This window comes from Charadrius vociferus, unplaced genomic scaffold, assembly GCF_000708025.1.
Source record: "Charadrius vociferus isolate BGI_N301 unplaced genomic scaffold, ASM70802v2 scaffold118, whole genome shotgun sequence".
NCBI lineage: Eukaryota > Metazoa > Chordata > Aves > Charadriiformes > Charadriidae > Charadrius > Charadrius vociferus.
In genome coordinates this window covers 1,556,820-1,569,422 of record NW_009649846.1, presented here as the reverse complement: position 1 = coordinate 1,569,422, position 12,603 = coordinate 1,556,820, and the positions used below count along the sequence as shown (strand labels likewise).

General features: G+C 36.0%; 1 protein-coding gene across 1 annotated transcript; it reads right to left on the bottom strand.

The window, feature by feature from the left end:
- Nucleotides 1-6,205: 6,205 nt before the first annotated feature.
- Nucleotides 6,206-12,368, bottom strand: KBTBD3 (kelch repeat and BTB (POZ) domain containing 3). Its single transcript, XM_009890914.1, has 3 exons — nt 12,293-12,368; nt 10,884-11,151; nt 6,206-8,072 (listed from the first exon to the last, which is right to left on the bottom strand). Exons 1-3 carry the CDS (start codon nt 12,366-12,368, stop codon nt 6,452-6,454), a joined length of 1,965 nt encoding a protein of 654 aa, XP_009889216.1. The 3' UTR covers nt 6,206-6,451.
- Between the last annotated feature and the right edge of the window lie 235 nt (nt 12,369-12,603).

Genomic DNA, 12,603 nt, shown 5'->3' with positions numbered 1-12,603 from the left:
CGCGGCGCGACAGGGGCCTGGGGACGGTGGGAGAGGGCGGGCGCCTCTCTGCGGCGGTCTATAAGCGCGGGGGAAGCTGAGCCTCCTGGCGCTCCTCCTACTGGCGCGCCGTGTGAGCGCAGGCCCGGCCTGAGGGAGGGGGTTTGGGCTCTGGGCCTATTCACGGCCGTGTAGGAGCAACTGAAAAGCAGCAGTCGGAGCCAGTGTGGCCAGTGGGCTTACGGTGGCAGAGATAACGCGTAGCAATTTGCGTTTCTTCCTAAACTGCGTGGCTTGTGTTGTGTGGGGTTTGTGACTAAAATAGTGAAGTAACGTTTGTGGAGATACTGTAATAAATAATTATCTTCTGAAAAGCGCTGCTTATGTAAGGCACCATGTCGTTAATGTAGGTGACTATATATGTGAAATGCTTTTGTGGAGCTTTGTGTTCTTGGGCTCTTCCTTGTTACCTCTCAGCCACGCATGAAGCCTCTGGCACTTGCTCTTTGTATTCCATCCTGTTGCCTTGGTAACATAACCTTTGTGCATGCTCAAGGCACTACTTGCAGGTAGATAATTATTTTTTTGGTTTTTTTTCTGAAGTTTGCAATCTCTATTCTGCCTAAGCTGATGCATGTATATATTATTTTGCATATTTATTAACAATTACTTGCTGACTCCTTTCAAATCCAAGCTCTGGGCTGTATTCAGTATTTGGACTTGAGCATTTTCACTGGATGGAGAGGTTATTTGATTAATATAGCTTCTAGTGATCATAGTTGTGATGCTAAAACTACATACCTCCTTTAAAATGTTTTTTTTTCCAGTTTCAGTCAACATTTCTGGCAGTGAACTTCCTGAAAATATTTATAGAAACTAAACGTGGAAAGGCTATGAATTTATCAGCTTATTTACAGGTAACAATAGTTTTGCTGCAATACTTGCCATTCTGTACTGAATATCCTAAAAATTTTAAAAGGACAACAGTAAGGAGTAGGGTAGCAAGACCATGCCACATTGCTGGCAATGTATTATACAGGGATATTTCTTATTAAGGCCTATGTATGAACTAGACTTCAACTTACATTATTACCAGTATTTTGACAGTTCTCAGAAATAAGATGCAAATGTGCCCTAAAGGTCTTGCAAGCTCGTTCAAACTAGATTCAAGTGCAAATAGGTGGAAAAATGACAGAGAGGGAAAGTCATTAACAGTCTGAACCTCTGCCACTCTGCAAAAATAATTAGTGCTAATTATACCTGATTGAGTATCTTTCTTATATCGTGAAGCACAAAAATGCAAAGTATGATTAGTGTCCATTAGAATAATTTGAACTAGGAAGCATATGATTTCTTAGGGTACATGTGCACATAATTCTAAATAGCTCTACTTTTCCCCCCGTTGTTATTCCAGCATTACAGAGACTGTTGATCACAGGTGAAAAACCTTGGTATACACCAGCTTCCTCCAACAAAAATCCTTGGACCTTCTTTGGTTATGTGAACTGTCTTGCATGTATGTGTAACTTATGTGTATTTTATTCATTAAATCAAGACTCTGCTTCCTTGCTTTTGATGACAATGACGGTCGTACGGTCAACTTCAGATTAAAACTGTGAAAGTCCATGGTGAATTCCCTTGATCCGTAGAACATACATATGCAATTTTCTTCTGATTGTGCACAGGGTTGCACAACTACAGCTTTGAAATTTTGTCTGTGAATCCCTTCATCGTTCAATACAAGCTTTTAACATTGTGAACACTGTTGAAATGTTTTGTACATCTCCAAATGGCTTTTGCTAGCTGTGGGGCAGTGGCCTTGGATTGCTGGAACTTTAATTTTTATTGCTGTAACTCTATACAGAGGTTTGAAGGTCACAGAATATCAAGTTCTGGAAGAATACAAGACTGCACAGGGCTCCTTCACTTTGTATTAATGCCACTTCTGTACCCTTTGCTCACAGATTTTAGACTAGCTTATATGTCCTTTTATTTAAAGCCACTTGTAAGTAGTATGGAAGTCCATTTCAGTCAAAATAAATCTCTAATCATTTGCAATACTTAAACTGTTAAAAAACCCCAACTATATACCAATCTGAGGTAGATGGAATCAATAAAAAAAGATACCAATTTAAATCTACTTTACAATGGTGAACTTAGAACTTTTCAGCAGGCTAAATCAAATTTAGTGTGGGAGCAGCAAGTTGACACACAAAGGATATACGAATACAAGGCCCAAGGATAATTTAAAAAAAACCTCTCTCACTGCAGTTTTCATGCATGCTAACTGCATTCTTGGTGATAATCTAACATTCAAAATGTTCTCCAGTTGAACGAAAGAAAAAAAAAAAAAAGTCGTTACCCTCATTAGAAACATTGTATATTCGCTGTATTCTGAAACTCACTGAACAAAATCAGACCAGAGAAGGATTCAGTTGCTCGGTGCATTTATTTCACAAAAGAATAAACATCTCGGCAAACATGTAGCATCATAATTTCCACATAGCAGAGCCCAGGCAGCAGCAAAATGTTACTGATCTCTATGCTTTATTGGATGTTAGAAGGGGAAAAAAGTAAACTGAGCATAAAGTTCAGCTATAAATATTGTCAAATATATCCCTGGTTTCAGTCTGTTTTAATTAAAATAGATCTTATGCTGCCTCCTGTTGGTCACCTACAAACAGAAACATCTAAAATGAGACTCCATGTTACGAACTGCAGACAGAACATTCTATAGCCTATACCGTATCTACTACCTACTACTAATCGGAGGAGGTAACAGCTTTCTTCACGGAGTAATACCAGAAATAAATCTGACCCAGTAAATCTATTCCATTTTGTGAATATAACGTATTTTTAACAGCAGTAAAATGACTTACTACAAAGGTTATTTAGGATATAGAAAATAAATTCATTAGTACATAAATAATAGAATAATCATCAGGTCTGTGCAAATGTGATCAATATAAACACCTGAATAATTGATATTATAACAACTAAACCAGTATGATAACATTACCAAAGTGCCATAATGTTTTGATAGCATTCTTTAAAAATTAAGATTATCCAATATAATCATTACTGGATATTAAAATCCCACATACAATATATATTATTTTCATGTATATTATACTGGTCATGCTTATAATGTGTTCTGTGACATAGAATACTATTAGAAATGTTTTGGTTACATCATTTAAGTGCAAATAGTAGATTATAACTTTACATGCAATTTGTATTTTTAAACATCTTGCTATATTTCAGTGAGAACATAGGTAATCATTAATCTAGTCATCGACTATTTTTAGAGGAAGGTACTTTTTCATAAAGTACTGTGAGCTTTGAAAAGTCAGAAAAGATGTAGATAAACTCGCTTTGCACTAATTTAGTGATTTTTTTTTTAAATTGTGTAACAGCTGCATAAAGTAGAGGGAAAAATCTATTTGATCCAGACCTACAGCAGTTACTCATGCAAGTCATCCATATTCTTCTGAGTAGTGGAGTTGACTTTACTGAGATTTCTTACATCATTAGCGATTAATTACAGGATTTGGAACATAGGCCCTTAATTCTATCATAAAGCCTTGTTTTTAAGCATGAATTTCTAACACAGCTTCTTCTGCACTCAATTCTGCTATCAGATTTAACTCTCTGTACATGGAATTGTGGCAAATGACCTTTTTTTTCCTCTGTAAGAGTCATAATAAAGGCTTACCTACATAACTGAAGAAAATTCATACTATTTCACAGTAACTTTTCTCTAACCAATGGTATAAAGTAACTGACACTACTACATTATTTCCTGACCACTGAGTAAGAGAGCTTAACTAACTCCAATTGAAACCGTGAATGATTTGTCAAACTGGGAACTGACATTAGTTCCTGTGCAAATGTAGCATAGAATATTAAAGAAGCATGTCTATTTTCCAAATTAAGCTTTGTTCAGTTTTCACTATATATACTAATAATGAGTAATTTACCACATACGTCATTGCTCTGTCTGATGTCATATGCCAGAGGCTTACACATATAGCAAGTAGCTGGATGGAAGACTGCCAAAAAAAATTTGCTGTAAGGAAAAACTTGGAGGCAAGAGCATCACTTGAATTATTGACTGACTCACTTGCTGTTTATGTGACCCAGCAATTTGGTCATGACAGTGGCAATTAAAAAAAACCCTTGCAATTCTCTAGTCTCTTCCAATTTGCATAGCTATTTATACCCATGTGCTATGGGCATAATATGTTACTTTTCTCATTGCATAAATTACATACTCATAATACTTGGGTAAAAAAACAACACCAAAACGCAAGCAGAGGAGAACTGGGCCTTGTATTTCTGATGAAGTGACAAGTCGCAATAACTGATGATTAATGAAGTCTCTGTGCTACCGTAAGTAGCCTTATTAATGCTAAAACTACTGTTCTTCTGTGTATCTATTTATTTTTCTCCTACTGTTTCATTAAGCAGGAATAGTATTCTCCATCTCTCCTAAACTAGGCAATATATTTGCTTTGCACTAACAAAAGGTAGTTGTGTTCCAATATAAAAATGCTTGTATTTCAGTATGGTGATAGTAAAGGTTACCCAGCTAAGTGTAGTTATAATATGATTTGGAGAATCACTATGAAAAGAACAAAATAAATGTGGAAGTTGCCTGAAATACTATAATAACAAGCTATTTACTTCTACAGAACTCACATGCATCTTAATACAAATAAATTATTGGGTGGGAGGGTTCCAGTCTATTAATATGTTCTCCAAATATGCATAATTTTCATTTACATCCTTATGAAAATATTTATGATGAATGTTATTTAAATTTATAAAAGTATCTGATAACAAATTGTAGAGTCAATTACAGAACAGGAGCGCTCCATGGTTTACTGTTTAAAACAAAAGTATGTTGCTCGGCAATATTATGCTTTAAGCATTAATATTGAGCTTGACTTTTGCAAAAAGTACATGTAGTGGTGATGTGATAATGAACTTACCATGGTCATCGCAAGCCATGTGAAAGATGTTTTAGACACCTCCCTAAATTTTGTTTATTTTTAAACTGCTTTGAAAAGATGCACTTAGATGTTTAGATCCATTCTGTCTGGCATTAGACAACCTTACTGCTTAAATGATACCTATATGGAACATAACTCCTGATGTCTTATCCAAATAGCTGGAAAGAAAGAAAATTCTCAGGCTGTGGAAGATTACAAATGAATTAACAAAACCTAGCTAATGTCAGTGTCCTTATGTCAGACACTTTGTATGCATGAGATCACATTTACTTCACAACGTTTTTTTAGACTAATATTAATACTAGAAGTCCATTACAATTTTAACATTACAATAGATGACTACTGAAAAGTTTATCAAGCAATATATTGTGTAGTGTTTACCATCTAATATTTTAACACTTAAAATTACCATGAAGTACAAGATTAAAGTGTTTTAATTCATTTAAATCACTACAGAAGTTTAAAAAAAAGGAATTCTTTCACTTCAGAAACATAATTTACTTTGACTTTAAATATAGGGATTTATTTTTGTAGCTTTGTATTCAATGTATGACAAGATACGAACTTTTCCCATAGTTAACCGAAGCAACAACTAAAGTTTATTTTACAGCTTGCTGCTGTAAGCAGCCTCGTGGCTGCTTAGGAGATAGCACTGGAGACTTCAGAGATGGAAGACTTCTTTTAGAAAACATCCTGAAGTGCTTTTTCTTTAGTTAACAGCATGACTGAAGCAAAGATACCACATGAATCACCCACCCTGTAGAAATCTTCCCCACTCTGCACTGTTATCACAGTTTATCTCGCCACAGTTCATGGGATGAAAACAGAAAGTACAGCTACTACTAAGGCACAAGGATGGAGCAAAACTGGTAAAACTGAAGAGCTGAAGTAAGGTGACAGGAATTATCAGTCTCTTCAAGTTAGATACCTGGTTTTAGTGCTGTGAAGGTCACTTTGGCTCTTGCCTTTGCTAAGGTCATTCTGAGAAGATAAAGCTGACAATGAATTCCTCTTACAGGTTTATGAATATAAAAAGACCTAAATAAAACAACACTAATGTAGCTTTCTTTTAAACTTCAGTTACATAGGGAAAACAGTATCACAGTCAGTTTTCTCACTCAGCGATTTGTCTCTTGGGACGACTGCAAATATTACAGAAATAATGGCACATATTACACAATGAATTCCTCATGACAATGTTTTTTTGAAATGTAATATCATTTTGCAAAGTATTCAGATAATTACAGAGAAGACTTGCATATAAAATTCAGTAATATTTTCTTTATAATGACTGTCATGAACGACAATTTAATGGACTCTTCCAAAAGCAATTCTATAGCATACAACTTAAACTAAAGATTTAAACAAAACAGAACGTATTTTTCTGTCTGTAAATTAATACCTAAAAATCTGTTGTAAAACTTGTGCATTTAAATAATTCTTTTGACTCGGGAGTTTCAAAATTCTCCAGAGCAAATTGTCAGTACAGATGACCACGGGTCCCTATATTTATTAAACTGAATGACCTGACAGTAAAACTCAGTTAAGGCTCTCGGCATGGGTGAAACTTCCTCCCACTCAGACCTGCTACTGTGGTAGACTTGAACTTCATCTGTGATTTCTTCTGGAGCATAATCCCCACCTAATATATAAATTTTGTCTTCTGTCCCAACTGCCCCTGCATTAAATCCAGCACATTCAAAAGATCCTTCCCCTTTCCAAACACAGGTTTCTGGGCAAAAACTGTAGACCTTGTAGGTGGAGAGATCACATATGTACAATGTACAGTTCACTGGAACAGCTTTGATTAGAGTTGCATGGAAAAACTGCCCGAATTCTGCTACAAGCTCAGACCACTGATCCGTCATAGCATTATACTTAAAGAAACAGTCCAGAGATGGATTAAAGGCATCAGTAATCTCTACTTCTGAGCCAAGGACGTAAATTATATTCTGACATGCACTTGCTTCTGGATAGTAGATACCTCTTGGTAATTGGCTTACAGATTTCCAGTCTTTGGAAAGAGGATTATAGGATTCTACATCCAAAAGACTTCGTGTTTCTTGAGCCCCTCTGGTCTTTCCACCTATTACAAACAGCTGATTTAAGGTTACAACAGATGTGTGCATTGTCCTTGGTTTTTTCATAGCTGACACTATGGAGAATTCATTGCTGACTGGACAGTAGCACCAGGTTTGGTCAGTGGCATCATGAAATGGTTCAGCAATATGAAGCCTGACAGTCCTGTAACAATTCCCTTTGCATCCTCCAGTTATAAATATTTTTTCTCCATAGCTAGATAAACTTGACCCTGGAAGATCAATCATGTGTGTATGTGGTAGTTCTTTCCATTTATCTGTTTTGATGTTGTAGCAGAATGTATGTCTGTTTTCTCCATCTTCATCAGTTTTATGAACAAATATATATTTTTCCGTTGTTGAAGGACGTGCATCTGGAAACAGTCCACTATAGTTTTGCACACTTTTAACCGCATCATTGATTATTACTGAGCAATTAGCACTCGTAAGTAAGTGTTCTTCAGAATGTAGAAAGTCTTGCAAAGTCTTTTCAGGTAACTGGTGTAGTCTTACTTTTTTAATCAAATTAGGCAGATATTTCTGTCGTGTTTCTAAGTTATGTTTGGTCCATTGAAGGACAGCTTTCAACACTGATTCTTCCTCAGGGACATTTAGTTCATCAGCCTCAAGACATTTTTGTAATATCTCAAAATTCATCTCCAAAAAATCACTTGATCTGAGGAGCAAGGAAAAGTGGTGCTGTACAAAATCTAGTGCATGATCAAATAAGCGGACAGAACCATAACTTTCTGATAGAGAAAGCAACTGTAAGCAATTCACAAGATCAATACTTTTTATTAGAAAGTCACTGCAAGCTTTGGAAAGGAGTGAAACTTGAAGAAATGATGACAGTTGGAAGAGCATTTCCACATTATCATTTGTTATCTCTGTTTTTCCTGTGTAAGCGTAATCAAGAAAAGCTTTGACTGCCTTGGGTGATAGATTACTAATAGTAACATTGCCATCATCTCGTTCTTTCATATTAACTTCAAACATGGCTCTGTGAATAAAATATAGAAGATATACACACAAATTAAAGATCTAGCAAATAGCAGAGAACACCAATGTGAGAGGAAGGAGACGATCAGGGGTGTGTAAGAAGGTGGGCAGGCTGTATACATCTAAAATGCAGAGGTTCTCATATGAAAGAACAATGCATTTGCTTCATATGGTCAAAGAAAAAAGGAGTGGTGATAAGTACATATTCAGAGTGATGGCTCATAAAAATGATAGCAGCACCTGGTTTTTGTATGGATTTTCATAGAAAGCGATGAAGTGTACAGCTCTCAATGTGAGAGAAAATGTGAAATTTTTAGGGGCAGCATCAGTTTTAACAGCTTGAGAAAGGAAAGCTGATTTAAAAAATATATAATAAAAAAGCTCCATGATTTAGGTCATGCACGGTGGATGAATACAGAAAATTAAGTGAAAAAAGGCTTCCAAATCGCAGGCTGAGCAAATGGTAGGATGGATGATGGGTGCATTCCTCAGTAACAGAAGTGGGTGAGGGGTGAAAGAGGAGAAAAAACATGCAGAAAGTTAATTCTTGCTTTGGAGTTGACAGATAGATGTATGGGTACAGGCAGATCCCAGAAAAAAAAAAAAAATGAGGTTTTGACCTCACTTGCGGATTGCACGACACAATGAAATTCATGCAGAAAGCAGATTGTGACTGAATACAAAGACAGATCAACAAACATTATTGATCAGTAGATTTGTGCAAATTTTATTACAACTTTGACTACTTTATTAGTAAATATGTAATAACATTCAACTGTTTCACACAATCTAACATGGCAAGATTAAGTTTTTTTAAGCTGGTAAGTGCTGGCAATGGAATAGTGCTGCAACATCACTTGCCCTACTCTCCCAGAGCCTAAGCATCAGGCTGCGATAGCAATGGCTTCTGAATTTGACAAAAGATGATACCGGAGAAAAATTTAGATAAATCATCAAATACTAAGCATATAATCTGGATTGTTAATATATCATAGTTCATATTTTAAAAAAAGTACTATATCATGGTTCAGTTATACAATTAGTATCTGTATAGTATGTGATTTTTAAAATCCCATACTTTTATGAAGCCAAAGAGAAAAAGAAAATCACTGTGTACAGCATACTCTTTGGGAAGTGAACATCAGGTAAAGCAGGAACTTGTCTGACCTCCTGAACAAAACCATAAAATTACAGTAAGACAGTTATGTCCCAAAGACCTTTTTGCACACTCAATGACGATCCTCAGAATCCTTTCTCAGTAACCCAAGAACTATGATACAAATCTCTAAATTACAGAGTAAAATAGCAACTGAACAATACCCGAAGGAGAGCAATGTAGGCAAAGGCTTTGATTCTGAAAGCTAGCAAGTAGGGAGCAAAATGTTGCTGAATCTTGGGTTTACACAATGAAAGCAAAGCTAAGAGCAGTCCAAAGGCCAAGGAAGACAAAAGGTGTTTAATTTTAAAATTTATCTAGTGGACCTAGGTACGTTTTATTCCCTGAAGGTAGTAATAAATGGGCTTTGCATTCCAGGACAACTTAAGAATTTAATGACTGCTGTTATCAACTGTTACATGCAGGGAGAGGTCTCTCCTGGCAAATTTTATCCTGAAGAGCCTGTAGGTAGTGAAAAGGCCACATATGTTACCATGTGCTTAACTTCAGTTCTAAAAATTACCACTGGAAGCTATTTCATCCTAATATTCCTTTCTACCAGAGCATCTCTGTGCTGCCAAGCAGTAAATACTTGAAATGCAAGTAGTGCTGTGTGACAGCGAAAAAACAATCTGGTGCTAAAGTGGAGAAATTGCTTATTTCATTTGCATTTCTTCTTTTTTTCAGTAGTCCTAAGAACATGTCTAGCCTACATCCTGTGTCATATATGGCAGACTCCCACAGACCATAGGCTGCTCCAGGCCATTTGAAAATAACACTTGTCACCTATGTGTGGGAAATTGAATCAAATTCATTAACTCATTTCCAGGAGGCTATTTTTCATTGTCAGAGCATCTTAGCTTTGTGTTTTAGTAAAGAGTGTATTTGGAAACAGACTTTCAGTGTGGAATTGCAAGTGTGAGCCTTACTAATAAAAAGGTTAGCAAGGCTCTTCATAAATTAATATCCTGTATGTGAACGATCTGTCTCTCCCTTAAGAATGCATAGCTTTAAGCACCACAAGGAAGATCATAGATCATTTCATGCTGAAAGGCTGAAATCTGTACTTTAGAAAAGTACAAAGACAAACTCTACTATACTGACCACTCATCTTAGGCAAACAAAATCCAGCCCCATTCCAAATCCATGTACAATTTATCCACAACTCCTCAGTGCAAGACGTATTTGTAAACAACCTGTTATGTTTCACAATATTAATGTGTCAAAGTACATAGATTGTCTCACACAAAGTCAAACAATACCCTTGCAGACCTTCAAGTACAGATACAGGCAACAGATAAGTCTTAAAAGTTACAGAACTTGTGTCAATTCCACCTAATAGCAGAACCATGCACTTACGGTTTGACACTTGTATTTCAGAGTACAGACTGCTGTCTGAATCTCAAATTTATAGAGTCCTCACATCACTTTGAAAATATGAACAGATGTTTTTGGGGTATGGTTAGGCATCTAACACTGGAATTTTGTTTTGGTTCTTTTTTTGATATCCTTAATGTGATGTTTGAATACATTGCTCAAAACTCTGCAGACAAGTAAGTTGTGATGATTCATTAATTTTTGTAATTATATTCCTTCCCTCCCTCCCAGAGAACTTTCAATTCATTTCCTGCAAACTCACGCCAAAATTAGGTTTACCTGAAAAAATCACTGCACGCTGCCAGTACACAACGATGACAAGGAATTATTTCATCTTTCACAAGAATTTTAAAGTCAAAAAATATATTTTGTTCTCTGAACTTTTGTAGTACTTTTAGAATTTGTTGTCCATGACCTTCAGCCACTAAGGAATTGATTTTATTTTCAGGAACAGAAATTCCATTGCAAATAGGTCTGCTAATGTAATCCCGTTGATTGGCCATGGTTTCTTCAATGTATTCCTGAAACTGAAATGGAAAAATATGTACTTAATTCTATAGTCTTACTATTAGGAAAAAAAAAAAAAGAAAAATAAATCAATATACAATAAAACAAACAAAAATTCCCAGCATTGAATTTGGTTTGTAAGTCCTATGCACAGTTCTAAATTTGTGTTTTAAATTACTTTTACAATGAATTTAATTGGATACTACTACTTCTACTTTGCAAAATATATACACATAGCATACTTTGAAAAGTAAGATATCTGACATGTCTCAAAGAACAACTCTATAAATAGTACCCACCTGTAGGAATTTTTTCAATAAAGTCCAAAGGAGGTGTTAAAATTTAAATGGTCATTTAAGAGAAAGGCTAGTCCTAGGCTTACCCTCAAAAAACCCCAAACTCTTACAATTTGATATAAAATGAAGATGGAAAAGGGGAGCTTTGTTACATATTTTTAGATTCCAAAAGGCTTATCTGCATACTACAACCCCCTAAACTCAAAGCAGACCAATAGTCTTTCTACAGCTTACAGTGGAAGGGAGACATAAGCTACCAGACTACTTTCTAAGTGGATTACCGTTAGGCACTCTGGACTAAAACAACAGACTACAAACACCAAGAGCCTAGCCTAATCACAGCATTGCTGGGGCTTACCAAATGGGGTCATTTAGAAGTGGTTTGGTGACAGTTCAACTTTGAGTTTACTCAACTGATATTAATTTTATCTTGTCTCTCTAGTCTTGCTATGAAGCTCTATGCTTGCTCACAGCTTATGCTGCGCACTGAGAGCTTCCTTTACAGTGGTGTAAATTAACTCGCTTCAGAACAGACTTAAATTTAAGACCGTGCAATCTCCCTTTCAGCAGCCAAGTTTTTCTGGTGAAAATCCCTATACTGAAGTGCGTTGTTTTTATGGTAAATTGGGCTTCTCTACTTTTTACATTAAAAAAAATTTACTCCACTTTGACAACATAAAGAAACTTTAAACGTGAGTATATTTTATTTAGACCTATTTAAAGAGCTATTTATACTGCTACAGATGCATAAACTGCCCTTACTTCAAATTTGAGACAAGCTTGCCTATTTTAAATCTTAAGGAAACATTCCAAGGTTTTTCTATTGCAGGATTCTGCTTCCACAATTCCAATTAAAATTACCAACAGATAATGGCCCACCTGAACTGACAAAGGCGGGGATAAAAAATTCCAAGCCAAACCCGGAAACCAGAAAAATATTGGTTTTGGTTTCTAATTTCATGAAAAGGCTTATCTGATAAAATGATACATTCAGAGCAAACTAAGCCAGTTTGCAGTCTTCTTCATGGGAGGTACTTTCATAGCAGACTGATCTATACTTTATCTAGGTAGCTCCAACCACAAATAGACCTCCACGTCTCCTGGAATAGAAGAGATCCATTGCTCTTGCTGCCAGCACTGGCCCCCTTGGAGCAGGCATCTTCTCCTTCCCATGGCCAGACAATCTCACGTATTCC